This window comes from Cheilinus undulatus, linkage group 15 (genome assembly GCF_018320785.1).
Source record: "Cheilinus undulatus linkage group 15, ASM1832078v1, whole genome shotgun sequence".
Taxonomy (NCBI): domain Eukaryota; kingdom Metazoa; phylum Chordata; class Actinopteri; order Labriformes; family Labridae; genus Cheilinus; species Cheilinus undulatus.
Window position 1 is genome coordinate 5,675,997 of NC_054879.1, and position 24,583 is coordinate 5,700,579.

A 24,583-nucleotide genomic window follows, 5' to 3' on the forward strand; every position below is an offset into this window, starting at 1 on the left:
TATGCCGCGCCCTGCTAAAAAAAAAAAAAAAGATCTGACATGAATAGAAAACAGTTAATCTTCTACCTGTCAGCTGTTATATGGCTTCGACACTCCATAAATGTTAATACATAACTGATTCAGACTTTCCCTCTCATAATCCTTCGTAATGCACATGTATTATCTTTGTTTCTGTCCCTGAAGTACACAGATGAGTTACAGCAGGGTGAGCAAACATACAGGGAGAATAGAAGTCTACAGAAGCAAGGAGAAATGGAGAAAATCAGAGTTCAGTTTTGGATGCATGGGTTGTTTGTGCTGGTGTTGAGCAGTGTGACTTCTAACAGGTGAGTTGGGTTACCTCATGACTTTAAGACAACTTAGAGCCTGTAAATATATGAAATTATGTATAGAGTGGTCACTTTGCACAGATTTTATAGCTTAAACATAAATTGTGTTTCATCCCTGTAGCTCTAGGGAGGCCTTTAGTTATGAAACATTAAATGTTTTCACTATGCAAGTGCAATTTTTTATTTCCTGCTGTATTTCTGCTTCATTTACAGCTTAGTGGAGGGACTGGAGACAACAAAAAGTTATGACTACACCAAATATCATCCCATGGCGGAGGTACAGTATGTTTCTTTTTCTGTGTTCCTGGTTTTACTGTACATAGGGGCATAAAACCACAGAATACTGCTGTTATATAAAGAAGAAGTCAATGTGTTTTTATGTCTTTATTGGTAAACATGAGTACATGCTGTAAAGAAATATGCAATGGAATCTTTTTGAGTTATAGAGAATTTTACGGCATATACAATAAGTCAAATAAAACAGCTTACTGATGTATCTGTATCACAGATCTACGGGTGGATGGAAGATGTGGAGAAAGGAAGCCCTGAGCTGGTCTCCTCAGCTGTTTATGGGCACACTGTCGAAGGAAGAAATATCACACTGCTGAAGGTACTCTACACACCTTTTTCCTCTGCTTTCTACCATGGTGGATAGTACAGTATTGCACACAAACTCGAATAAACATGAGCTCGATCACCACTTTACTAGTTGTCTGACTACTCAAGGTGTTTTTTGGCACCACTTACCCATTTACTCCACATTCACGCACTGATAGTAAGGGTCAAGGGATAGCATGAGATAAAATTTTAAAAAATTGCCATGCAAAACCTGATTAAAAAAACAATTTATGAAGCGGAGCAAACAGTCTGTTTACAGGAAAAAACTCCTCCATGAAAACATTCTGAGGCTGCAAGCTTAGCTTATGTAGCTCCATTAGCTGTGGAAGCTATGTTGATCATGGAGCTACATAGCAAATGTAGCTAAAGCCAAGCTCACAGAGCAGCTACGTAAGCTGTGAATCTTCACTATCTATGTAGTTAAGTTAGCTTCAGCTATGCTTGCTAAAGCTCAACTTAGCTACATTGGTTTATGAAGTAATGTTAATTACGTCGCCATCATAGCTATCATTGGCATCAGGCTGAGACCTTGTATGTCCAAAAAGGACCCCCACTTTTCAGGGGGTGATAAAAAAGCTGTATTTGTCAATTAATTTGACAGTGAATCGTCATAGACAGCATCTTTTTGACTTTTCTGTTGCTGTAAAAATTGTTCAAACACACTAACAGATGTAAAGAATGACCAATAGCACTGTGTTATGAAAAAAAATCATGATAAATGGAGATACAAGGTTTTGGCCCGGTGTCGGTGGGCCTTAATAAAGGCAAGTAACCCGTCTGCTTACAGGATAAAAGCTTGTTTTCCATTAAAACACTTCAGCGTAGCCATGGTAGTTTATGTAGCTCATTTAGCTGCAAAAGCTTTGTAGGTAATGGAGTTATGTAGCTACATATATAACGTAGCTAAAGCTAAGCTCTAAAAACAGCTATGTAGCTACATATCTAAACAAAGTTATCTTTAGGTATGTCTGCTAAAGCTCAATTTGCTAAAGCAACTTGAAGGAAAGTCATTACATGGTAAGGTTACATACTGTTTGCTACGTTGATATATATATTTACATATATTTTTTCCCCTCCAAGTTGCACTTCAAAACACAATCACAAGTCCCTCCATGGCTCGTTCTCTCTTCCATCTGTCTCTCCCTCTAGCTCTTCCTGCTAGAGAGCCCTCTGGAGGTGGGGAGCTTTTTGTATTAGTTTCTGTATTACAATCGTGTTTACTGTTCATGAATTTGTTTTTGATCTTGGAGAGTGTTTTGTCAGTTGCACCAGGTTTCCCTTTTGGAAGTTTGTTCTAAATTTTCTAAAGTTGAAGCGTCCCTCTTATTGGAGCTGTTTTGTTTCATTTGGAATGCGTCTGGCTTGTGCAGGCCTTTCCACTATGTGAAACTCATGTAATACTAATTTCTGGGTCAGCCTACAGAAATGTATCAACCTTGCATGACTCTCTTCACCCTAAAGTGCTGATATTGTGTCTCTAGTTGGGATTACAAAACCCAGAGGGCGTAGAGAAGAAGATTATATGGATGGACTGTGCAATCCACGCTCGGGAGTGGATCGCTCCAGCCTTCTGTCAGTGGTTTGTCAAAGAGGTCTGAACACCTTTATATATGATTTGTATGATGTAGATTAAATTCAAATATCAGCTCTGCGAGTTAAAATGCCTCCTTTGACAGATTGTGCAGTCCTATAAAAGTGACAAGAAGCTGGAGGAGATTCTGCAGAACCTCGACATCTATGTGACTCCTGTGGTCAATGTGGATGGGTACATCTTCTCCTGGGTTAACGACAGCGTGAGTGCTGTAGTGTTTTTCTTCTGAATCACAGCACGCTTCATGCAGTCTTTATATTGAACTATTTCATATGCCATTGACTTTACACAAATTAACAAACTGTTTGTGTGCTCTAACAGACTCGCCTGTGGAGAAAGTCTCGTTCAGCCCCCCCTGCAGGTGGAAGTTGTTCTGGAGTCGACCTCAACAGGAACTTTAATGCCAACTGGGGATGTGAGTTTTATGTTTTAGAGCCATGGCTCCTAACCACTTTCCTTAGGGCCCTGCCCACTCATAGCTAAGAAAAGCTGAGCCCCAATTTTTATTGTTTTCATTTACAAATCCTGACAGAAAAGGCGTACATACGCTTGTTCTTGACAAAAGATCTATGTATAAACTACTCATTATTATGACAGTGTTAGGGCCACTCTAGAAAAGACAATAGAGAGAACCTGTCAATTTTCAATAAAAAAAATGCTTTAAAAAGTTATTTATGTATGAGTAAAAAATGTTTTGTTTTTTTCTTACTTTAAAAGTCGTAAATGTAAGTGGACCAAAACAGAATTTTTGAGATTATAAAGTCAAAAATGTATTGACTGTTTTCGGTTTGGTTTCTTGTGAATATTTTTCTTAACACTGATTTGAAAATGACGATTTGAAAAACTTGAAGTTTATGAGTTTATGACTTTTCAGTCTTGGAAATCTCACACTTTTTAAACTCTAAAATTCTAGTTTGATTTCTTGTAAATATATACAACTTTATAATCTCAAAAATGTTGTTTTTTTTGCACAAAAATTAATGGATTGCCTTCAGGTTGACTATTATACTTTGTAATCATGGTTTTAAAGGATATATATGTACATCTGAGTTTGACAGCGTCAGAGCAGACAGGGATCCATCCCTAGCTCAGACGTAGCCACAGCAGCAGTTATGTCAAAACTGGACATTTCTTTAATAAAAACAAGAGAGAGCATCACTAACAGTTTTTTATGACTGAAAGGATGTTTTCGTTTTTCTCTCCTGGTCTGCTCTGGCATGGGTTTGCGATCGCTACAGGTGGGGTTTGCCAGTGTATCCAATGGCTAATGCTGCGGTAGCCGTTAGCTCGGATGTAGCTTTATGAAAGCAGCATTTTTAAACAGATACGGACCACATTTCCTTTTAAAACAAGAGCAAAGAGCCACACTGAAAGCTTGTCTTGGCAGAGAAGATGTTTCAAAACGTATCTCAACCAGTCTTGGCATCAATTTTATCCACCTTTAACAATCTAAGACAGCGGTATCCTGTCAGCTCAAGAGAAGCTCACACGTAGCAAGTCATTTTAGCTTGTCGCTCTGATCGGCCCGTCATGAATGTGACAGAGGTCGCATGAACTTTCCTCCAACTTTAGAATTTCTGCCCTTCCCAAATGCTTTGTATGGGAGCTTTCCTAGATGAATGTCAATTATGTTCATGCAATGGATATATGAATCAGTCTATCTGACGCGGCAGGTCAGGAACAATGTATGCAAGTATAAAACACATCTACAACTAACAGCTCACTTGTTCATACTGGGGTGGAGGGAATCAGTTAAGAGTTAAACCTATTTCTTATCTAGGGCCAAAGATCTGGAAATGTCTACCGCATCTCTGACCACACTTTATAAAAGAGGCCCTGAGATTGTTAATGTGACGATGACGATGTTCTGTATATCTTTCTCCAGCGGTTGGTGTGTCTTTTGACAGTTGTTCAAACACTTACTGTAGGACATCTGCAGGATCAGAGCCAGAGGCCTCAGCTGTAATGGACTTTGTTGGTAACTACCTATCTGTTTATTCAATTACATTAAAATCCAGATCATATTTGAAATGATGTTGTTAATATTGTTGTCCCTTCTCATTTTATTTAGGTAAGATGGTTGATAAGACTCTGTGTTTCCTCACCATCCACTCTGCGGGGCAGCTCATTCTCTTACCATACGGACACCCTGAGATCTCTGCGCCCAACTACGAGGAACTGGTGAGTGTGGGTGCCTGTGTGGATTATACAGTTAGTTAAGCAAGAGACTGTAATACTGAAGGGACAAAGTTTTTCAAAATAAAGGTTAATTCTGAGCAAGTGATGGAGTAAGATTTCCATTCTAATAAATTCCATGAGTCTTCAGAGGTCCTGGTTAACTTTGTATAACTGTTACTATTGTTGTTGTGTGTGTGGACTGTAAAGGTTTCAGTGGGAGAGGCAGCAGCTGCAGAAATGAAGAAGGTGCATGGAATGGACTACACAGTAGGAACATCTCCACAAATCCTCTGTAAGACTGAGACACGCAAAACCTGACCTTCTCCACCGTCTCCCAGCCTGTCCTGCCGCTGTCTGACATTTCTCTGTCAAACAAGCTAAAAAGGCTGCTGCATGAAGATTTTCTGCTCCTCTTTGTTCTTTAGATGCAAACTCTGGCTCAAGTCGTGACTGGGCTCGTCTCAATGGCATCCAGTTCTCGTACACATTTGAGCTGAGGGACAAAGGTGAGCTGGACTTTACTTTGTGTACTATATAGCAGTGGTTTTAACCCTTGGGGTTGGAACTCCATTGGGAGTCGCTAGACACTGAGAGGGGGTCTCTAGATGCCTTAAAAAACGCTAAGAACATTTTTGAATTACCAGTTGCCACTTTACACCAATTTTGACTAATTGAGCCCATTTTTATCATTTTATTTTATCAATTTTGACAATTTTAACACATTTTTGCAACTTAAAACCCTTTTTTTTTGTCCATTTTAAACCCTTTCCGACACTTTTTCTGCCCGTTTTTGCCACTTCTAAACCAAATCTTGCAACTCTCTGCCTATTGTTGACTTTGTTGACACATTTTGCCACTATTAACCCCTTTTACCACTTTTTAAGCCACATTTCACAATTTGATATGCCAATTTTTGCCAATTTCTGACTATATCGGCCTCTGCTAACCCCTTTTTGCCATTTTTTTGATCATTTTTGTGCCACTTTTATCTGATTTTTGGCATTTCTAATCCATTTCTGCAACTTTTAAATCTAATTTCACCACCTTTCCCACCATTTTTTGCCATTATTAACCCATTTAGCTAGTCTTAATGTATTTTAATTCTGTTTTAACAAAAGGATTTACATTTTGAAGAGGGCTACTTACCACACAAATGAATTAAAATGTGTTTCTTTAATAGGAGTGGTTGTTATTCAGGTTAACTATAAAATACCACAGTTTAACTTTACAAAGGACCATGATTTTGCTGGCCAGTTTGTCTGGGCACCAGAAAACTCCCTTTTTTCCCCCCTAATGAGCGGCCTTGTCTGTACATGACTATTCTTGAATGTGCATGGCTTCAGGTACAGTGGGGGTCCCCAGTCTCTGGCACCTTTATTTTGGGGGTCGCGGGCTGAAAAGGTTGAGAACCACTGCTCTATAGGATGGCTGCTTAAATGTAACGTACTGTTTGTCTTTCAGGTGAGTTCAGCCACCTGCTGCCAGAGGAGCAGATCCAGCCAGCCTGTGAGGAGGCCTACGCCGGAGCTCTGTCCATCATCACATATGTTCATGATAAGGCCCTGAACAGCTCTGCTGTCCCTGGATTTACTGCATTCTCTGGGGCTGCTGTGATAATGTGGAGCACTGTCGTTGCCGTGTCTGTCACTCCAGGAGGTTTGGTGTAGCAGAATTCAGCATATCTTATGATACGACTTATATAACCTTAATTACTCTGAAACACATAAGCTACATAATCAAGCTCTGTACATCCTAAAAACTGCTACATTATTAAAGTTTCATGATACATTTCAAAGAGAGATAAACAGATTTGAAAACATCATCTGTGCATAGAGCGGCACGCCCATGCTGCTGTTCCTCCTTTCCACAGCAGGGGGCAGCGTTGCTCCATTTAAGGCTGCAAGCTCTCCTTCATTTATTCAAATGTCTGTGTAGTGACAGCTTTACTTTTATGTGCATTATGAATTAGTGGGGTTTATTTTTTCTTCTTTGACATCTAATTCTTGTCTCCAGAATCCGCCATCACTGTAGAAAACACATTTATGTTTTACTGTTTCTGTTTGTCTTAAATTAAAACCTACATGTCATTTCATACGTTTGTGATTCTGATTTCAGCATCGTTATTATTAATATAAACACTAAAACAAAAATAGTTGTAGAAAGCAGGTCTGTATACTGTTTCAAAGTTTGAAAAATCTACTATTAGAAATTATTTAAGGGTAAAGCAATGAATTGTGGAATGTGTAGTTCCTTTATGCTCAGAAAGAAAATGTATGGGGCCTAGTGGTTTAAGGCGTGCCCCAGGTACAGGTGCGGGTTGCCCGGGTTCGGGTCTGGCCTGTGGCACCATTTCCCACATGTCTCTCCCCCTGCTCTCTCATCTCAGGTTCCAATTCTTTCCACTGTCCTCCTCTATCAATAAAGTTCATTTAAGGAGAGCAGATGGTCAGCGGTTAGGTCCGGCCACATGTACACAGGCGGCCCAAGTTCAAGTCCTGACTGTGGCTCCTTTCCTTGCTTGTCTCTCCCCTGCTCCCTCATCCCTGTTTCCAACAATATCTCTTGTCCTCATCTCTAGAAATGGAGGCATAAAAAGCCTAAAATTATAAACAAATAAAGTCACTTCCAGTGGTACTCAGTAACAGGTTTCCTGTCTGATCTGAGATTGTCAAAAAATATTTCCCTAAAATCATGATTAGATGCATAGGAGCAGATCCACTAAAGCAGTGGCTCTCAAATGTTGTGGTAAGGCACACTGCTGTGTGTTGAGGCAATTTAAGGTGTGCCTTTGGGATTTGTACAACCATAGCTGTATGCCTATACCACACTCACAATATCATAAGGAATCAACATTTTCAAAAATTACACAACCTCTTAAACAGCTAGATATTCTGTGTATTTTCTCAGTGTGCCTTGATTAAGTGTTCACATATTTTGGAGAATTAGGTGTAAAAAAAAATGACTATAAACAGATTTTAGAAAGTTTATTCCTAAAACATTTCAAGCATTTCAGTGTTCTGGACATTGAGATGATTTTCAGAAAAAAAAAATCCAAGAGATATTCCAAAGGCAGTGAGACAGAAAGGTACAAAACAATCTCTTATTAAAGATTTTCTAGTGGATTTATGGACTCCAATGAGCGAAAATTTATAAAATGACTTAAAAGGGGGAGGAGCCAAGCCATTTAAAGGTCTTAAACATAAGGCTATAGACTGTAGAAAGAATTGGACAAAGGCTGTGTGACGTCAGCCGTTTGATTACAGTAGGTGGACTATCGCCTCCATATTAAAACCGCTGTCTCAACCAAACTTTGGAGCAACCTAATGGCAGACAAGAGCCCGCCCACTGAGCTCAACTTCCTGTCAGCTAAGCTAGCACTAAAGCTGGCCTTCTGGAGGTAGCATCTGCCTGTCTAGCTATCTGTCAATCAAATGAGATGAGCCAATCAGTGCGCAGTGAGGTATTTCCTAAATATAATAGAAATGATTGTAGTACAAAAAAATCCCCCTCCATACAGAGTGTTCTCATGAAGACATTAGCTAATGAGACATGTTTAACATGTTTTAACAGGTGTTGTGAACTTGACTTCCGGTGTTCCTGCAGCCAAGCATCAAGGGGACACTCGCCAAGTTTTTGCACTTCCACATTGGCTTAATTTTTCAGGACTGGAGGTTGCCGCTTGCATAAGACACTAATTTAAAAACAGTTTAAAATTCTCAAAGCTAAGTTTAGCCATGACACTGCAACACTAAGGAGAAACAGTGCAAACATTTCAATTGTATAGTTTTATTAATGCTTTTTAAACAAATAAAATAAGTTTCATAATTCTGAAATGTAAAGGGTTCTTTCTCTCTTCATGAAGTTTACTCTACAGCAGGGGTGTTAAACTCAATCACAGCAGGGGTCGGATTCTGGATTCAGGTCTAACCTGAGGGCCTAACAGGGTCGCCTTTTTAACCATAAACTGTCAACCTCATTTCACCAGTAATAAAATATGGGGGAAAAACTGATGCTAAATGATTTTGAAATTTAAAAAGTGAAAAAAAAAGTTTAAAGGCTCACAACCTGAGAAAAGGTTTATTCGTTCATAAAGGCCTAAAAGTGAAATTGAAAAAAATAATGTTTTTAAAGGCAAATATAGTACAAAGAAGGTCAAAATCATGAGTTTAAAAGGTTGAAATATGAAATAATATTTGTAATCATGAATTTAAAGGTAAAAATATTACTCAAATTTTAAATTTTGTCTAAAAGGTCAAACTATGGGATTATGAAGTCAAAGTTAGGAGTTAAAATACAAAATAATTAGTTAAAAAGGTCAAAACATGACTTAAAATGTAAAATTATGAATTTAAAAGCTCAAAAACTTATATAGGAAGCCAAAATTATGAGTTGAAATGCTCAAAGTATGGAATAAAAAGTCACAATCCTAAATTTGAGTCCTAATTGTGAGATGCAAAATTGAAAATATGAAATTAAAACACAAATTAATTTATTTTCCTACATTCCTGATTTTATCTAATTATTTTTACTCTTTACTTTTTCAGATTTTATGACTTAACAAGGGTCTTAAATCATCAAGGATAAGTTTACATTTTTATACTTAAGGAAATCTGCAGACCTCATAGTGACGGACCAGTTATTACAGAAATATCATATAATCTTGCTGGCTGGATTTAACTGTTTCACGGGCCGGATCTGGCCCTCTGGCCTTGAGTTGGACACCCCTGCTCTGAAGTCATTTTTCTGGTGGTATTGAGTAGATAAAGTCTCTCATTTCCACAGACACTTTTAAGTTTCTTCTCATCAAGGAGGATTGCTTTGTCCTCTAGTATTGGAGAGACCTTAACTCAGCCTGTCAGAGGTAATAAAGTTGTAACCCAGGACATGAACTTCTTTGTCTCTAAAGTTCAGGGTCATAGCTCACTATATTCCTCAGATTCTCACACTACAGTACTTCACATTTAGTCTCACTGCAATCCTTGTCTTGAAGTTTTTTTAATAATATGTTTTCGTGGTTTGTTGTTGGAGAATTAGGCTCTAACACATTTCTCCTGTACATGAACATTCCCTCTTTCTTGGTTGGATTTACATCTCTAGACTGTAACCTCCCTGCTTCCTCAGTGTGTGAGGTGTTCAAACACACACACCAGCCACACTCAGCCACTGACAATGTGACATTGACATAGTGCAGCTGAATACCTTATGTGAGGGTGACTGATGGGCCACTCGCCCTGATGGTTGTTCCCTCAAGGTGTGTGTGTCTGTGTGTGTGTGTGTGGACTGTATTTGAACAGCAGTGGAATTAGAATTATATTCCAGCTCACATGAAACCTCGATAGAACAGAGACGGGTCAAACACCGGGGGGACTCCAGGAATAATAAGCAGGGACACTGACACGTACATTTCTACAGCCCTCTGGGATACAAACCATTCACTGCTCCATCACTTACAACCATGAAAAATACTCACACATGACATGGTGAGAGAGAGCAGAGCTTCCTGACTTACAGACACACATATATGGACAGAACACTGGAGCTGGGCAGGGATTCAGAGACTCAGATTGAAGGTGATTAGAATTCACTGTGAGGTCTGGCTGCTGCAGCTCAGACATGTTTGTGCATGTGTGGCTGAACTCTCATCACGATAGCATGGAGGAAACAAACACCACGAACATTTATATCACAGAGACAGGAAAAGTGAGGGAATGAGAGGCCCGCCCATCAGGAAACAACAGAATTAAGAATGGATGGAGGAACAAAGAGGAGCGCTGGAAATCAATGAGGAAGAACAACAAAGAGCGATGGGAACCGATTAAAAAAGAAAGAAAACATCAGTATTACTCCCTCTTCCCTTTAACAAAGGCTGAAATTAAGCAGAACCCAAAAATGTCTCAGTTTTGTTGTATTTTGCAGATTTTTTGTGCAGATACGTTGCTTCTTTCGTTTCAGCTACTCAGCAGAGTTTAATTTTCTGTATTCAAAAATATGCTTGTTCTGTTTTCCCCACATTGTTTCATTCACAATATCAGAAAACTAGTCACAGTCTGTCTTCACAATAAAACACAGAGTATTCAATTTGCAATTAAAGTAAAACTGCATAAAAACAAATATTTATTTAGCCCTCGAGCTAAGATCAAATACATCTACAGGCTCTGGCTGCAGACCGTACCTCTCTGATGGTGATACTGGCTCTAGGTTTAGTCTGTAGGCTTCAGTACTCACATAAGCTAAATGCCTTGCTATATTTTTCATCCACTCTGAACGCTGTTTGAGGATAAATGACAGTTAGCTTAAGTTATTTTTAGTCGTTAGCTTCTGTAGCAAACACGGGGTTAAAACATACTTTTAGTGATCGGTTAAAGTAAGAGAAAACCTCATATCTGCAACAATACTTTGATTAGTTTGGACATATATCCCCCCTAGTTAAGATCAAACTTTTGAACACTGACAGCTTCTGTAGTTTCAACGTAGGGTTTAGTGTGGACTTTACATCCTAACTTACACAAAGCTGGTTCAACAGGCTGCTGATCTTTTTCTCTGTTTTATTCATGAAATGTTGGTTGGTTTGGAGTATCTGCAGTGTGTTTCTGATGAATGTAACCAGCAGACTTTGTTTATGAATAGAATTGAATTGAAAAAAATATATATTAAAACTGGAAATACTACGTACCGGCAAATTATAGCATGGCCAATTCACTGCATCTCAGAAGAACAGTCAGCAGCCAGACTGTCCTGAAAGTAGCTGCAATAAAATTTTAGGTGAAAATGTGTGAATTTCTGGGTTCTTAAACGCCCCTTATTTGCTTTCACACACAAAATGAATAAGAGAAACTAGCTCTCATAAACAAAAACGAAGTCAATGCACTAAAGACTGGCAATGTTACCTCTTCATAAGCTTATAAAGTCAAAATGTACAACCAAACACCCATATTTCATGTAAACCCTGTTTTTATACATGCATATTTAATTCACAATGAAATGTGATGAAGCCAAAAACTTCTGAAATAAACATGACTTCAACAGAAAGAAATTGAAAGTTCAAAAATACGGCCTATTTTTTGGACCTCTACACAAGTAAACTGAAATTTATAAACAGACAAAAGAATAAAAATAAAAAATAAAAATAAAAACATACTAAATTTATTTATTTATTCTTTTCTTTTTTTCCTTTTTATTTCTATTATTATCTAGTCTTATTGTTTTATCTGATTAATCAGATTTATTTAATTATACATTGACTATTTGTGGAATTATTTAATATGCAAATTTACATGAAGTGTAAATTTTTAATGCATTTTTATTCTTTGACACTGCTTTGGCGGTAACTGGTCTGTTCATGCCAATAAAGCAAATTGAAATTGACAGCAGAATGAGACAGCGTGTCTTTTCTGTTCAGCTTCACTCGGCGTGCATCAGTCAGCAGAGTCCATGGAGACACAAAGCAAGACACTGCCTCCTGCTGGTCAAACTGAGGTATCCAGATTAGATTATACTGAAACAAACTACAAAACAGACATTTCAGGTCTATTGAACATTTTAACACATTTTAAAGTGTTTTATGCAAAGTACAACTCTTAGTTTTATACGCTAATTTACCTAGCTCAAGCTAGGCTGCTAGGTCATGTAGGTGGTTTTTCGTGGTGAGCTGCGTTCTCATGTCTCCCTCTACAGACACCAAGACCCAGCCGCGATGTGCTGAAAATGTGTTTTGCACAGATATGTGAGCCATCTTTGTTTTTGCAGTCACATATTTTATCACTGTTATGTTTTTTGCGTAAAATATGTAATTTTGATTAACATATTGGAATTAGAGAGACAGATAGAGGCCATATGAAGAAATCCCACAGCTGTGCATGTCAAAACCCAGAGACAAAGCTGGTGCACTGAAATGGTTTTGTTTTACACAGCTGTAGAATGAATCTGGCTCCAGTCGTCATGAAAGCTTTTGTTTTACCGCATCATTGATCCTCACAACACAACGTAGAGAGGAAAACTTTGTAGTGACAAAAAGTGAGGCCGCATCATAAAGATACCGAGCTTTTACCACTGATTTTACCACTGACTGATGTTTGAACCCCATTTTGGAGGTCTCCTGTTGCTGTGTCTGACTTGCTGTCAGGCTATCCTGATCAGGTTGAAAAAAAAAAAATAGATTTACTTTGGCAGAGTGGAGAGTAGCTTATGGGGTGCTTATAAAAAGTGCAGTGATACACTGGTTGAGCACTGAAGAGAGTCCAGCAGCAAGTCACTCCAGGAGCTGGGCATGACATGCTTTATGTATTTGTAAAAGGTATGCCTAAAAGAATACATTTTATTTATATGACACAAGGAAACTCTAAAAATCCCATTATAAAAGGAACAAGGAAGCAACACTTTAACCTTGCTTAAAACTGCATGGTCAGCAGTAAAGGCAGTGTTGTACTGTAACTTGTCTCTTGTCTTTGTTGACTGATGGCTTGGGGGAAATGTGGGTCTACATTATTTCACTGAAAGGAGAGACTGGAGGGACAGAACAGACAGAACCAATCTCTAGTGAGTGAGATCAGTCTAAGGCTGAACTGGACCCTAAACTCACCCCCAAACTCTCCGCGCCTGCCGCTGCTGGCTAAGAGCCCCTTCTTCAATCTGCCATCTGACCTAAATCCATGAAATAAATTGTCTTTACATGTTAGCTTTACTGCTAATGCTAGCTACTGTAATAATACTAACAGCAACCTCTAGTAAAGAAATGAAGCAACTGCAGAAGTACTAAAGCCTGCAGTACCTCTAGTGTCCACTAGGGTAGCGGTTGTCAACATGAGGGTCGTTCCGAGAGGTTCGCCAGATGCCTTAAAAAAACCAAGAACAAGATTACAAATTGTGTATTTTACCCATTTTTATGAAATACTGAAAAGACCACAAGCAGTTGCTGATGTGCATAGTCCAATTTTGCTTCTTCTTTTCACCACTTTAGCAAATTATGCAGCCTTTTTTGGAATTTTTTGCCACACGTCACTATTTTTTGCCCTTTCATGTACATTTTTTGTCCTACACCCATTTTTTTGCTGCTTTTTGCACTATTTTGCATTTGTTTTTTTCCCCGTTTCTGCTACTTTTCATCCCATTTTGAAATTTTATCCAATTTTTTACACTTTTTGCCCATTTTGCCACTTCTTTATACCACTTTAACCCATTTGACAATCTTTTCTTACTTTTTTGCCGCATTTAACCCATTTTTTGCTCTTTTATGCCAATTTTTGCTACGTTAAATACATTTTTGCCATTTTGGCCACATCTTACCAATTTTTCTTGCTTTTTGTCCTATTTGAAAATTTTAACCAATTTTTACACTTTTAGCCCATTTTTGCGACTTCTCTTTTCCACTTTTAACCCATTTTGCAACATTTTTTTACATTTTTCTCCACGCTTAACCCATTTTTTTGCCCTTATGCCCATTTTGCCATTCTTAAAGTGTTTTTTTTTTTATGCTGCTGTTTTTTGCCCCCTTTTGCTGTTTTTCTTTTGTTTCTGCCATTTTTATCGTATTTTGACATTTTTATCCAATTTTTTAGATTTATAGCCCCCCCCCCCATGCTATTTCGACATGTCTTTCCAATTTTTTACACTTTTAGCCCTTTTTTTGGCTATAGCTTTTTGCCTTTTTAACAAATTTTTCCTGATTTTTGCCCTTATTTCCTCATTGAACCAATTTTTTGCACTTTTATTCTCCCATTTTTTGTTATTTTTCGCTGCTTTTTTCTTTTCTAAATCTTTTTTTTTTCATTTAAGTTGTTTCAATTTGTTCTACTCCATCCACATTGTTAGCATGACCAATAAAAAGGTCATTCTGTTTGATTAAAAGGGGTTAACATAGAAAAGGTTATATTGTACTGTGTCATGAATATATATATATATATATTAGTGTTGCTTTGATAAGAGTGGTTATTATTCTGGTTAAAAATGAAATGTGGTCATCACAGCTTCACTTTACTATGGACCAAGATTTTCTGACCTCTAGGAGCCCCAGTTTGCCTGGACCTTTGAAAGCCCTCCTCTTTCTCCCCCTTTAAGGACGGCCGTGGAGATGAGTGTGCTTTAGAGGTACACGGTTGCGTTTGAGAGCAGTTCTGGAGATTATGCCTTTTTATCCACACTTTCTGTTATTAATCTTTTCTCCCAGCAGAAGTTCACTGGTGTAATGATATCACTGGGACACTCAAGCAAATGTTCCACTGGCTATTTTGGAGCCCAACCAGTAAGAAAACACTCAGGGAAACATGTGACAGTGGCAGCTCTGCTTCTGTGTGAGAAAGAAACTCTGGTGGGAAAGTATTTAAAAAAGTCAAATGAAGAGATAAAGTTATCTGTATTAATGCCAGTTTGATTTTGGGCTTTTCTGGACCGTTTCATAAATAGAAACTGTAGAAATATTAATCCCAGCTAATAACAGTAAAATGTTTATTCAGGCTTAACTATGTCTTCAGGGGTGCAATAAGACCTCTTCTCTCTCTGATAAACTCCCCATGAATCCCCCCGGTGACAGACAAGGTTCACTTTCCACATGTTTTAGGTTAAAGAGGAGAAATCAGGTTCTCGTCTCTGTGACTGTTGAGAATATTGTGAGAATTAGATTTAGCTCTAATGTCATGCTCCATACGACCAGAGGGATGACTCTTTCGAGTGCTGACAAGCTCATTCCTACTGCATGTTTCACCGCTGTTACATTCTCATTTGTTAAGCTAAGACTCGTAGCTTTAATGCAGCTTTTCATCCCCTGCTTGCACGTATACCACACACATTCAAATGATGAATAGAAGTGTGAGTGAGAGGGCTCCTCTTCAGTGAACCCATGACACATCTTTGCCACATATTTTTATTGCTAATCAATGCAGATGACACCATTTTTTACACTCTGTCCCGGACGATCAATGGGAATTATGCCATGCTTTTTAACTGTCACCGCTAATCAATGAGGGTGGAGCCATCGTCTGCATCTCCTGATCATTACATCTGCAGATCCATAACAAAGCTGGCTCAGGAAGACACACGATCATCTAACTGGCAATCTGTGATCGTATGTAGATACACTATATTGCCAAAAGTATTCACTCACCCATCCAACTAATTGAAATCAGGTGTTCCAATTACTTCCATGGCCACAGGTGTATAAAATCAAGCACCTAGGCATGCAGACTTTTTCTACAAACATTTGTACTGTGGTACTGTGATAGGATGCCACCTGTGCAAGGTGTGAAAGTGGTGAAATTTTTGGTGTTTGGTGTGGATGAACTTGACTGGCCTGCACAGAGTCCTGACCTCAACCCGATACAACACCGTTGGGATGAATTAGAGCGGAGACTGAGAGCCAGGCCTTCAGGTCCAACATCAGTGTGTGACCTCACAAATGCGCTTGTGGAAAAATGGTCAAAAATTCCCATAAACACACTCCTAAACCTTGTGGAAACCCTTCCCAGAAGAGTTGAAGCTGTTATAGCTGCAGAGGGTGGACCAACGTCATATTAAACCCTATGGATTAAGAATGGGATGTTACTTAAGTTCATATGTGAGTCAAGGCAGGTGAGCGAATACTTTTGGCAGTATAGTGTATGTGTGCATGTAGGAATGATGAGGGAGAATGGAAATGTGTGAAGCTGAATGTCATATAGACAGGAAGGGAGCTGAAATTCAAAACAAAGACAAAGGTGAATGGAAAGAATTTACTCTAAAGAGGCAGAAAGTTCAGGAAGAGGAGAAGTCACATTTCAGACCATCATTCTGTCAACAAACAGAACAGTAGACCAAAGATCCTCCCTTCCTTCCTGCCTTTTTAACTGTCTATGGGGCTTTACAGTGGGTCCTCTCAGTGGGACATTTGCATTTTTGATGTGTACATTAACACCACTTAAATCCAACCAATATTTCCTTTTCACCATTAGTCATGAGTTCCATCATAAATGTGTGTTTTTTCACTCAAAAATTAAAACTTTTTCTTTGAACCTGAAAAGAACAGATCACTGCACCAAGGTGTATAGGTGCATCTCAATAAATTAGGATATCATCAAAAAGTTGATTTAATTTATTTCAAAAAGTGAAACTTATATATTACATAGATTCATTACACACAGACTGATATATTTCAAGTGTTTATTTCTTTTCATTTTAATAATTATGGCTCTCGGTCTGGTTTAGAAGTCTACACTGAAGGGTTCTCAACCTTTTCAGCTGTGACCCCCAAAATAAAGGTGCCAGAGACCGGGGACCCCCACTGTACCTGAAGGTGGTTGAACACAGCCATGAACAATTCAGAATCGTCATGTGCAGACAAGGCTGTCCATAAGGGGGGATAAATGGGGGAACTTTCTGTCACCCAGCCAAACTGGGGGCCCATGGAGGCCAACAAAACCAAAGTCCATTGTAAAGTGAAGCTTGATGTCCATATGTCATATTTAACATGAAAAGCTACTCTTCCAAAAAAAAGTCATTTTTTTATCATTTGTGTAGTAAAAAGCCTTCTTAAAAATGTAAGTCCCTTTTGTTTAAAAAAAAAAGGATTAAAATGGTTTAAAAATGGCTAAAATCGGTTAATAATGTCAAAAAAGATGGAAAAGGTGGTGAAATTGGATTTTAAAAGTAGCAGAAATGGGTAAGAAGTGGCAAAAGTTGGATTAAAATGGCAAGAAAAGGTAAAAATGGGTCAAAGTGGCAAAAATGGGCAGAAATATTAGTAAAAAGGAGTTAAAATGTGGCTGAAATTGTTTTAAATTGTTGGAAATTTGGTGAAATGATATGAAAAATTAATATAAACTGGCAAAAAGGGTCAACTCAGTAAGAAAAAATGGGCAGATATCGGCAGAAATTGGCTAGACAAGCAAAAATGGGCATATCAAATGGTGAAATGCGGTTAAAATGGGAAAACTGGGTGTTAAAAGTGGTTTAAAGTGATTAATAGTAGCAGTAATGGGTCAACAGAGGCAACATTAAGGTTAAGTGGCAAGAACTAGTTTAGAAGTGACTAAACAAGCAGAAAAAAAAATGGAAAGAGTTTAAAACTGACAAAAATAGGTGTTTAATGGTAAAAATGTGTTAAAATCGGTGGGAAAAAATGATGAAAAGGGGTAAAAAATAATTGACAACATTGGCCTAAAGTGGCAACAGCATAATTTAAAAAATATTCTGAGTTGTTTTAAGCATCTGGAGACCCCCTCTCAGTGTCTTGTGACTCCCCATGGGGGTCCCAACCCCAAGGTTGAGAACCCATGTACTAAGTAACCAAGGACAATGGATAACAGCTGTGTATAAGTATACTGCACATAGTTTTAGCCACTTTATCAGAATCTCTCAATTCTAAATATTCAAATGTTTTTTTTATATTTCAGAAAGAATGAAACATGAATACATTCATGCATGCATGTGCAGCTCCAGGAGCATTTTCTCATTTGTGACTGTAGATCAGCAGGTCTTCTCTTTAGTGGTATATCATTAAACGTTTTCTTTGCAGCCTCTAATGCTATTATTTTAGGAGCAGAGTGAATCTTTCTGCTAAGAGGAAAAGGAAATGTGGATATGAGGACATGTTATTAGGTGTGCCCCTGTTAAAACATGAAAAATGTCCTGTTTGTCTTATCCTAGTTCTCACCAGTGACTGTGAGAGTAAAAGGGTGATTTATTTTATTTATGTAACCAGACTGCACCCTCACACTGGGGCCAGCCTGCTCTCAAGTGTTTAATCGTTGTAGAAATGTGCTGAAACTCTCTCTGAGAATATCTGTTCTCCTTATTCCCATTACTTTTACATCTTAATCTCTTGGTAAATTATGCAAAATGTTTCACCGTGGAGTTTGAATCATTCCCCTGCCTCATTTTTCCTCACAGATAGTCGGCGAATGTTATTTTAACCTCCATGACTGACAGCTTTTTTTCATCTATGAACAATTGCATCTTCTTGACCCTTGAAAAACGAGGCAAGACTTACTCCCTCGACTTCCTGCTTGGCACACTCATTCTCACTGACCCTGAAGCGCTCTACATGAGATAACTATGAAAATATTTCACATCTGTTTGTCTTGCTCACGCACCAAGAGATAAAGCAACAAAGATGGCACCGGTGGAGAAACAGAGGAAGCCGACTGATTGGGAGTGAATGAGAAACGCTGCAGTGGAATAGAGAGAGGCAGACAAGGTAACAGAGACCACACAGCAATCACAGACCATCACAGAGAGGTGACCGGGCCACCTGTGTCTCTGTCTGCTTTTAAAATGGCTCACCATCAAACAGGAAATAGCCTTTACCATACCAATAACACCAGGAAGACTGTCCTTATGAGCATATCTGTTAGTCAGTGATTTTATGCATATCATTGCTGTCTTATATTTTTACTTTCCTAAATTCTTTATTTCCTCTGAGGAGACACAGCGCTGACTAAATAGGGAAAGAATAGAAACTGACTGATGAGGGCTAATTCTGGAGCTTCTAAAGCTTGATTTTAATAGGCTAATAAATAAACCTGGGCCTATACAGTCATTTTATAGTGCATATCTTGGGGAACCATGAGCATATGACACAGTGATTCATTCTTGATAGATTGTGTCTGTGCACTATAGATCTACATGGTGATTTATGGCACCACTGGACTGAGTAATGAATGACCGTGTGTGTGTTTCTGTGTGTAGATGTTTGCATTAATGTAAGCATGTGTGTGTCATGACCTGACAGTTGATCATGAATAATAATAATCAATAGCTTCATACATTCCTGACCACTGTTGAAGGCAGGAGGTTGATATTACACACGACGCACGTTTAAACACACGCACACATACATCATGATCCACTTCCTGCTCCTTCAGAAACACCCAGACTGACCGATACTACTCTACTGTCAAACCTTCCTTTTTTTAAAAATCTATTGTCATAGTTTCAAACGCCTCTAGGTGGCACTGTTTACCAGCAACTGAGACGATCAAATGCCTCCATGGGTCCTTCTCATTTCACATTTTGTTGTCCTTCCTTCCTCCATTCACATCCTTTTCTCAGGTTTTAGCTCCGCCCACTGAGGAATTGAAAAATAGATGCGAGGAAGAGAGGAGGAGAGAGGAGGCACAACTTATTGATTCACCTCAGCCTGCTGTGCAAACCTGAAGCAGACCCTCATTTGAAATAATTTAAAAACCTAATATCCTCGTTTATGTAGCCACAGATCTGTGTGGAGGCGATAACTGAGAATGTCTTCAGCATTCTTGTAATCTGAGTGACCCACCACACACCAAATACTTACAATTTATCAGGGTAACCAGGGTCTTTAAATGTATTAAAAGTTGATAAATCTATTTAGTGAAAATTAAGGCTTTTAAAGAGTATTAAGAAGTCTTGGCTACAAGACTATGAGGTCTTAAATTTTCTAACTTTTGAAATTCTCCATTTGCCCATGAGGATGAAACCACAGACTGTAGAAAGAATTGTGTAACGTCAGCAGTTTGATTACAAGAGGCAGACTCAACCAGTGTTTGAAGGCATGCCGCAGCGGCTTACAGCTTTGAAATCACTGTCTCAACCGAACTTTGGATCAACCTAACAGCAGAAAGGGCCCGCCCACTGAGCTCAACTTCCTGTCAGGTGTGCTAACATTCTGTTTGACAGATAGGTAGCTTCTCCTGTCAATCAAATGAGACACACCAATCAGTGTGCAGTGAGGTTTTTCCCTCAATATAATCAAATTGATTGTGGTTAAAAAAAATTTAAAAAATTAAAAAAAATCACCCCCTGTACAGTGAGAGCTCATGCAGACATTAGCTGATGAGACACATTTCGTTTTTTGAACCAGGCTGTAAACCAGTTTATTTCTAGTGTAAATACCGTCTTTTTAACGTGTGTTGTGTACGGGACTTCCTGTGTTCCTCCCACAGACTGTAGAAAGAATTGGACAAACCCCGTGTGACGTCAGTCGTCTGCTTACAATAGGCGGACTCAAACAGCTCTTGAAGCCAATCCAGGGAGGCTTCCATATTGAAATCGCGGTCCCAGCCGAACTTTGGATTAACCTAACAGCCCGCCCTCTAAGCGTGACTTCCTGTCAGCCTGCTAGCTAGCATTCTGTCTGCCTGCCGAGCTATCTGTCAATCAAATGAGACACACCAATCAGCTTACATCCTAAATATAATCCAAACGATCATGGTTCAAAAAAATTCACCCCTCGTACAGTGGGAGCACAATAAGACAATAGCTAAAGAGACACGTTTGGTGTTTTGAACCAAGCTGTAAACCAGTTTATTTCTCGTGTATATACCGGCTTTTTAACATGTGTTGTGTACGGGACTTCCTGTGTTCCTGCAGCCAGCCTCAAGTGGACACTCATGGTATTGCATTGTTTTGCACTTCTGCACTGGCTTCCTGTTTTCAAGACCGGAGGTTGCCGCTTGGCTTATATACGCCAGAGTGAAGCTGCTGAGATTCGTTACTTGTGTATGACTGGTCCCCAGAGTCACATGGTACGGTAGGATGTCTGATTGGTCTCCAAAGTCATGTGACCCAGCCTAGCAGAGAAGGCAACACAGTCTGGGGGACGAAGACAGGGAAACACTAAGGGAGAAGCAGTGGCAGGCAGATTTTACTTATTTGGTATCGAATTGATACCAAAAAATAATTTGCAAGTATCAATATATTGATATTTAGTATCAATACTCCCACCATTACTGTTGATGAGATGTGAGTATGTTAGCCTGTTACAATCTCTATGCCCAACAACTGAAGAGTTGCAAAGACTATATTGTGTAGCAGATAATTATTGTTATTACTATTATCTCATCATCAAATGTAATGAAATTCACTGTATTACCACAACTACTACATCTGCTGCTTATACTCTAACTGTTGTGTAAAGAATCAGGCTGTTTCAGCTGCTGGGTCGATTTGTTGAACCACAAATGAACCATGCCAAGGTCTGACTGACAGCAGGCTGAGACCACCTCTCCCAAATGATCTCTGCCTGTTTGTTTTGTTCTGAAAGAGTCTGACTGTCGTGTTCTCATGTGTACAAAGGAAGCGGGCCAAACAGGGAACTCCCCTCTGTTTCAGAACAACTTCTCCAAACAATCCAGTTGTGAAAGTACCCTTAAAGTTACTCACATGCTGTAATATGAAATTAATTCATACAGTTAGTTATGTAAGTATGCATTTATATCATATTGCTGCATACAGTATATATAAATATAAAATCAAGAAAGGCTGTGTTAGGTTACTGAAACTGTCCTCTTCCTAATTTAGAATTTACAGCAGATTTTTTTTTTCAAAGATTAAAGTGAAATATTGTAGGTCTTCTCTTCGTCTCACTCACTCTCACTCACTCTTTGAGACCGTGTAGATGTGTGTAGGCGTGTGTAGGTGGTGGTTCACACGAGCATACAACTATGAACTGAAGCTTCATTTGTTTTACAAGCAGTTTCTACAAAGGATGCATTCCTCTTAGTTCTAGAGAAAATAGACATAAATGCACAACCTTTCAAATCTATCTTTCTGCCCATTATGCTCACCTAATACGATGCTGAAGGTCACAAATCATAAACTCTGTTAATTCACGGATAACCTATCAAGGAAACACAATACAGTGCATATAAACAAAACACCTCCACAGCAGAAGACGGATGATGCTCTGGAGGAATCAAGCCTAGATTTACAAACAGGAGCCAGCCTGTTGATGGGCCCCTGAATGAGTGCACTCTAACCTGTGTTAGACACAAACAGCACTCAATAACATAACATTAACTATGCGCGTTCACAATCTAGCATTCATTTACTCAAAATAAGAAAAATCATTACCTCTGCAGCACTGGCACTGAATGATATTTAACCTCTAATGTCCGTCGACCATCAACTCACTCCTGAAAACCTCTGAGCGTGTAGGAGGAGATAATAAACAGCAAATGAGGGCCAGCTTCAGATAAGGAGTCGAGTTTGCTAACAGGGCTGGAGAAAATAGCTCCACAGCAATCATGATGCCTTTCTTTTCTGACCTGTCCATTTTCTTTCAGTGGAAAGGAGGCTTTAAAAAACATCCCTGTGTCACAGTGTAGATCAGCTGGCTCCATCAATCAGCCACATTTTAGTGATTTAAAATGCACCATCATCCATGCACCAAAGATGTACTCATCAACTTCAAACTACTGGCTATGAAAATGTTTAATTTATTTTCATAATATAATATTTTTTTATACTAATGGTCAAACCGTATCACTTGTCTTTTAACTTTCCTCTGTAAAATCTGTGATAAAATCAAGTATCAGCCCACAGATCCTGGGTCATACACTTTAAAGAAAATTTGGTATTTCATAAATTGGGTTTTATGAGATTCTTGGGGACTGTAGTGCTATTAGCCTTCATTGATTTTAGTAGCTAGGTTATACACAAACCAGCCACTTTATTAGGTACACCTTGCTCTGAGTTGGACCCCCTTTTGCTTTAATTCTTCATGGCATTGTTTCAACAAGGTGTTGGAAACATTCCTCAGAGATCTTGGTCCATATTGACATGATAGCATCACACAGCTGCTGCAGATTTGTCGGCTGCACATCCATGATGTGAATCTCCCATTCCACCACATCCCAAAGTTGCTCTATCAGATTGAGATCTGGTGACTGTGGAGGCCAGTGGAGTACAGTGAACTCATTGTCGTGTTCAAGAAACCAGTTTGAGATGATTTGAGCTTTGTGACATGGGGCATTATCCTAGTGGAAGTAACCTATCAGAAGGTGGGTGCACTGTGGTCATAAAGGGATGGACATGGTCAGCAACAACACCCAGGGTAAGCTGTGGCATTTAAACGATGCTCAGTTGGTACTAAGGGGCCAAAGTGTGCCAAGAAACTATCTCCCACACTATGACACCACCAGCAGCAGCCTGACCTGTTCATACAAGGCTGGATGGATCCATTCTTTCATGTTATTTACAAAAAATTCAGCCCCTACCATCTGAATGTTGCAGCTGAAATCAACACTTATCAGTCCAGGCAACATTTTCCAATCCTCTTTTTTTCCAGTTTGGGTGAGCCCATGTAAATTGTAGCCTCAGTTTCCAGTTTGTGTCGTGCGTTCAGAGATGGTATTCTGCTTACCTTGGTTGTAACAAGTCGTTATTAGGGTTGCCTTATATCATCATGACCAGTCTACCAATTCTTCTCTGACTTCAACAAGGCATTTTCATCCAGAAGACTGCCGCTCACTGGATATTTTCCCTTTTTCTGACCATTCTCTGTAAACCCTAGAGTTGGTTGTGTGTGAAAACCCCAGTAGAACACATCAAAGTCACTTTTATCCCCTGTCTTCCCATTCTGATGCTCAGTTTAAACTTCAGCAAGTCGCCTCGACTACATCTACATGCCTAAATGCATTGAGTTTCTGCCATGTGATTGGTTGATTGATATTTCTGATTACAAGCAATAAAACAGGTGTACCTAATAAAGTGGCCAGGGAGTGTATACCACCACAGGAATATCTGGTCCACATAATCTAGCCAGTTTAAATGTGCCAAAAAACAATGCTGGTTCAATTGCATGCTTTAGCGAGGATTTTTTAAACGTTTTATTTTTCACCCGGAGAGCCGCTGTGTTTGGCACTATTATGCAACCAGCTAAAGGCTCTTCAGCCTCAGTATGTCGGAGCAGCTGTTTGGGTCCAGGAGTAAGCAGAGGTCAGTCCATTAATGCTACTTCGTCAGTCTGGTGTGTCTCCAGCAAGTGAAAAGTCTTATGGCGTCAAGATTCTGGAGCAGGTCTTGTATCGTCCTGCTTACTGTTGGGAAAGAGGTGCCTTCTTTGGATACTAGTGGGCTTTCTGCACTCCTGTCAAGATGGCGATGAAGGAAGAGAAGAGTTTTCTTTGTACTTGGCCAACCAGTG

At 39.1% G+C, this 24,583-nt stretch overlaps 1 protein-coding gene across 1 annotated transcript; it reads left to right on the forward strand.

Moving 5' to 3' along the window:
• The first annotated feature begins 190 nt into the window (after nt 1–190).
• LOC121522947 (carboxypeptidase O-like) lies at nt 191–6,791 on the forward strand. The gene is made up of 11 exons (XM_041807647.1): nt 191–326; nt 543–606; nt 838–939; nt 2,429–2,539; nt 2,624–2,740; nt 2,860–2,953; nt 4,424–4,516; nt 4,610–4,719; nt 4,924–5,008; nt 5,142–5,222; nt 6,178–6,791. The coding sequence occupies exons 1-11, from the start codon at nt 253–255 to the stop codon at nt 6,381–6,383; spliced, it is 1,137 nt and encodes a 378-aa protein (XP_041663581.1). The 5' UTR covers nt 191–252; the 3' UTR covers nt 6,384–6,791.
• Nucleotides 6,792–24,583: the final 17,792 nt, after the last annotated feature.

Coding starts and splice junctions, on each gene's coding strand:
- LOC121522947 (XM_041807647.1), top strand. CDS start 253: ATGGAGAAAATCAGAGTTCAGTTTTGGATGCATGGGTTGTTTGTGCTG. Junction 327..542: donor AGCAGTGTGACTTCTAACAG/GTGAGTTGGGTT, acceptor CTTCATTTACAG/CTTAGTGGAGGGACTGGAGA. Junction 940..2,428: donor GAAATATCACACTGCTGAAG/GTACTCTACACA, acceptor TTGTGTCTCTAG/TTGGGATTACAAAACCCAGA.